This window comes from Etheostoma spectabile, chromosome 8 (assembly GCF_008692095.1).
Source record: "Etheostoma spectabile isolate EspeVRDwgs_2016 chromosome 8, UIUC_Espe_1.0, whole genome shotgun sequence".
NCBI lineage: Eukaryota > Metazoa > Chordata > Actinopteri > Perciformes > Percidae > Etheostoma > Etheostoma spectabile.
Genome location: NC_045740.1, coordinates 25,302,707 through 25,306,855, shown reverse-complemented (window position 1 = coordinate 25,306,855; position 4,149 = coordinate 25,302,707). Strand labels below are relative to the sequence as shown.

General features: G+C 38.4%; 1 protein-coding gene across 1 annotated transcript in view; it reads left to right on the top strand.

Moving 5' to 3' along the window:
• Positions 1 to 2,618: 2,618 nt before the first annotated feature.
• Positions 2,619 to 4,149, top strand: part of LOC116694188 (probable E3 ubiquitin-protein ligase HERC4) — a 13,864-nt gene continuing 12,333 nt past the window's right edge. The window contains exons 1-3 of the mRNA XM_032523737.1: positions 2,619 to 3,022; positions 3,151 to 3,268; positions 3,484 to 3,560. Coding sequence (XP_032379628.1) covers positions 2,794 to 3,022; positions 3,151 to 3,268; positions 3,484 to 3,560 — 424 coding nt within the window. The 5' untranslated portion in view covers positions 2,619 to 2,793. The remainder of the gene's footprint in view (positions 3,023 to 3,150; positions 3,269 to 3,483; positions 3,561 to 4,149) is intronic.

Here is a 4,149-nt window from a genome sequence, read left to right as displayed (position 1 = left end):
TGTGAAAGTTTTAAGAGGTTGTTTGAGACATATTACAGGTGGTTTGATGTCAATTTATTCAGATATGAGAAACGTCTTGAAACTATCATTTTTTTGGTAACTATACATCTTTATTTATCTTAACTATGTTTATTTATTTTAACTTATTCGCAAGTGTGAAATGTTTAATGGCTCTCCCTCTCTATAATGGAAGTGGTTTGAGATTCCCATTTTGATCAGCAAAAAAAGGTGTTAAGGCTGAATCTCATTTCTCTATCTTACCCCTACCCCTTACCCCTTGCCATAGGTTTTGCGCGTTCACACGAGAGTAAGTGCTGTCCCTATACTCATTTTGACCTAGTGCTATGGTTAAGACAAAGGGGTTCATGGCCCTTGGAACCGAGTGAGGACGCAAGCTTACTTGAAACCGAGGTTTTATTGTGCAACAAGCAACAATGGCTGCCAGATCGAGAGACTTATTAATCAAAGTATTTTCGGCTAAAAATAATTGATTAAAAAAATTACGACAGTCTTGTTTTGTGCTCTATACAGTCCTGCACATATATACTTGCAACCAAGTTCTAAATTGAACGCATTCTAACGCTAATCGCTTACTGCTAACGTTACATTGATGATTTGCAAAACAGTCCTGCATTTCTTGGTTTGATACCAAGTAAAAATCCTCTGACAATTCCTCAAAGTCAGCCATGATCATCAGTGTTGTTTCCTACTAGCTAGCTATTCACATTGGTTTTGTTGACGGAAGTAACTGTTCTTTTTTGGTGTTGCGTTAATCACTATTTCTTTAACTGCCTAATCACTCCGCCCAAGTACCGGTGCTTTGCCTTTCTGAGAATATAGTTCCCAGTTAGTATGTGTTTAGAAGATGGCAGTGTTTCATGTGACCTTGTTATTTGTACACCCTGTGACTTTAAAAATCACAATATGTAAATAGGAACATGTTGGCGTTATTTTGTCACTTATTGGGAGCAGTAGCTAGTTGGAGCCGGTTACCTCCAGCATCTGTGCTAGGCTAAGCTAACCTGGGGGGCGTCAGACAGAGTTACAGGACACACGATGAGAAGGTTATGTATGGACTCATTTATCTCTGGGGTATACGGTGAATAAGCTAAAGTCCCAATAATTTGGCGTGTTCCTTTAAGCTTGAAATTGCTGGTATTGCAATTTTACGACGGTCCCTAAATAGTACTATTGTGACGGGCACATTGACAGACATTCAGTTACCAGTGTTGGGCAAGTTACTTCCAAAATGTAATACATTACAGATTACTAGTTACTGTAATTTTTGTGTAATTAGTTATATTACAATATTACTCTCTCTAAGTTGAAATGCGTTACACCACTTTTGTATTACTTTTGAGTTACTTTCATTTAAATAACACCGGAAGTTTGACTTGGCAGCTAGCATGGGAATTTAACTACCAAATAAATAAAGTCTCCTCTTTATCCACTTTAGGCTAATACATCATAGGTTATTCATATTTTGTAAAATGTATATGAATACGCAAAGTAAAGCTATACAAATAGATAGTTAAAACGTACAATAGGCAAGTAGAAGAAAATTAAAATACTCAATTTGAACTACCTTATAGTTGTATTGAAGCACTGCATTGTTGTAAAATGTTTGTAAAACACTTACATAAGAAATTCATGTTCACTGTTTACATTATTTACAGTAGGCCTACTTGATTTACAGCAGATATGTGAAAAAGTAGCCTACATAATCCATATTTGTTTAACAGGAATTTAGTTTTACTGCGAACCGTCACAGGAAGTGCTTTTATTTTGAAGCAACCTACAGGGATTTTTTTTGTTGTGTACTCTTGCTAGCTTTCCGAGATGAACGTGAGACGCTAGTTTGTTAAGTTTAGTTTGTAAAACTGCAACACATTGAACAAATGGTCCCAGTAAAAGACACGGTCGTCATTCGAAGCCATTCCACTACAGGCATAGTTACTCTCCACGGCTGAACATGCAATAATATTATTTGTAGCAGGCCTCGACATTAATTCCCGACTTTGTGTCAGCAGCTCGGACACACTGCTGTCCGCGCTGCAGCCATCACTTGTTGGGACACAGATGTTGTCCCTTCCGTCTCTGGCTCTGACCACGGGGACAGAGACAGCGTCATAACTCCTGAAAGTAATATCCATCTCGCAAATGTATCTGTCTCAACCATAGACTGTATATTATTGACGGTCTACTGTAATGCGTTATATTCAGGGTTCAAAATTAGCACCATCCACTAGCCAAATGCTGGTAAAATGTGTAATTGGCTGGTAGATTTGCTAGTCAAAAAAGCAATGGCAATCTGTTGAATGACTGGTAAAATTTTAACATATAACCATTTGGCTGGTGGATGAAAAAGTTAATTTTGAGCCCTGGTTATATTACTGCGTTACAGCAAAAATGAAGACACCACAACACTGCTCTTAACTAAGTCGTCATTTTTGGTGATTTTGAGTTAAAAAAAATGTAGGTTATTATTATCATACATTAGCTCTCCAACATATACTGGGGGAAATCGAAATCAAGGCCAAAAAAAAATTGCAATTCAAACAGCCGTTCTCAGTTTCACTTTCTTTTGTCTTCGTTTAGAGGTAGGCCTAATAAATAATCTGACTCATGTCAGCGTGACACCCAGCGTGTTTTAGACTAGTTTCGTTTCATCCTGCTGATAGTTTTTAGGTTTAGGTTTCGTTTTCCGTTGCTCACTGCAGAGTTTGTGTCCACTTTAAGTTTCGTTACCGACTACTAAAAAGCAGCTGTGGGGCCAGATGGCGCTGTGACAACATGTTTGCATGGGGAGAGGACAGTCAGCGGGGCTTTCGCTTAAAAGATGGCTCAAATGTCGACAGTAGGCCTACAGCAGATAATGGGGTTCATCCTTTGAACGTCAGTTATCACATCACGGATCTGTCCGGAGGTCACAACGTACTGGCTTTCGTCAAAAGTAACGGAAACGCGTTCATTATTCGCACAAATGTGAGCAAAGATGGGAGAAGAGCCAGAGGAAAACAGAGTGAGCATCAGTTTTAAGTTAACTCATCATCTTGCTAAACAAGTTTTCTTTTGCAGTAATGGTGACATATAACCTCACCAGACGCATCACTTACACCTGCTGTGTTCCTGTGGTCTGTGTTCTTTCAGAGTTTGTTGAGTGGAAAGAGAAGATTCAGGCTGTGAGTTGTGGTGATGATGTGGTCACACTGCTGTCTGAGAGAGGAACAGTTCTCTGTGTGGACGCAACTCGCACTTACATTCCAAGGTAAGGAGCAGCTAAGGTTATGCTGTCAATCACTATCCTAAATTTATATATATATATATATATATATAAATGTTAAGTGTTAGAGATTTTGAACAATGTGACTTTAAAAAAAATGTATCTTACAAAATCTTTACTTGGATTCATACTGGTCAGCTCTTTTAACTAAGTATTCAAGCTTAAAGTTTAAGTTATTTTCTGTTTTTTTGTTCTCTCAGGCCCCTGGAAGCTTTGTGTAGCATACCAGTCTGTCAGGTTGCTTGTGGGAGCCAGCATTCAGTTGCTCTGACCAAAGGTACAGTAAAGTGAACATCTGATGTTCAAGCTAAAGGAGGAATATATCTAGTACTACTGGTATCAAGCCATTCAGATAGGTCGGGTTTTATGTGCAATGTTGTGCAATGTCTGAGCCTTCTGCCTTTATTTGTGCTTAGAGCGTTAAACAATTACAAATATTTGTAAGGATTGAGAAAGAGATTTTGCTGTTGATATTATTTATGTAATTTTCTTTTTTCAAAAAAAGGAAACCTCCACATTTCAAGGGGTTTTTGTGTGTGTAATTTGGGTGAACGGATCCTTTATGATTATTAGATCCTCATTTCTACCACAGAAGTAGCCTATTGGCCCTTTACAGTATTTTACTTGTATCCACATACTACCCGCTTCCAGTGCATATCATTGAATGAGTCAGTGCCCTTAGGGCTGCACAATTAATCAAATTTTAATCACGATCACGACTTTGACTTCCCATGATCAAATTTGCGTGATTGAACGATTTTTTTAAATGCGTCATTTCATAGAACGCTCCAGGATTTTTTGCAAAGCACATCTACCGCTCCGTAAACCACTGTCTGATCATGAGCCAGTCAGAGTTGTTCCCTGCA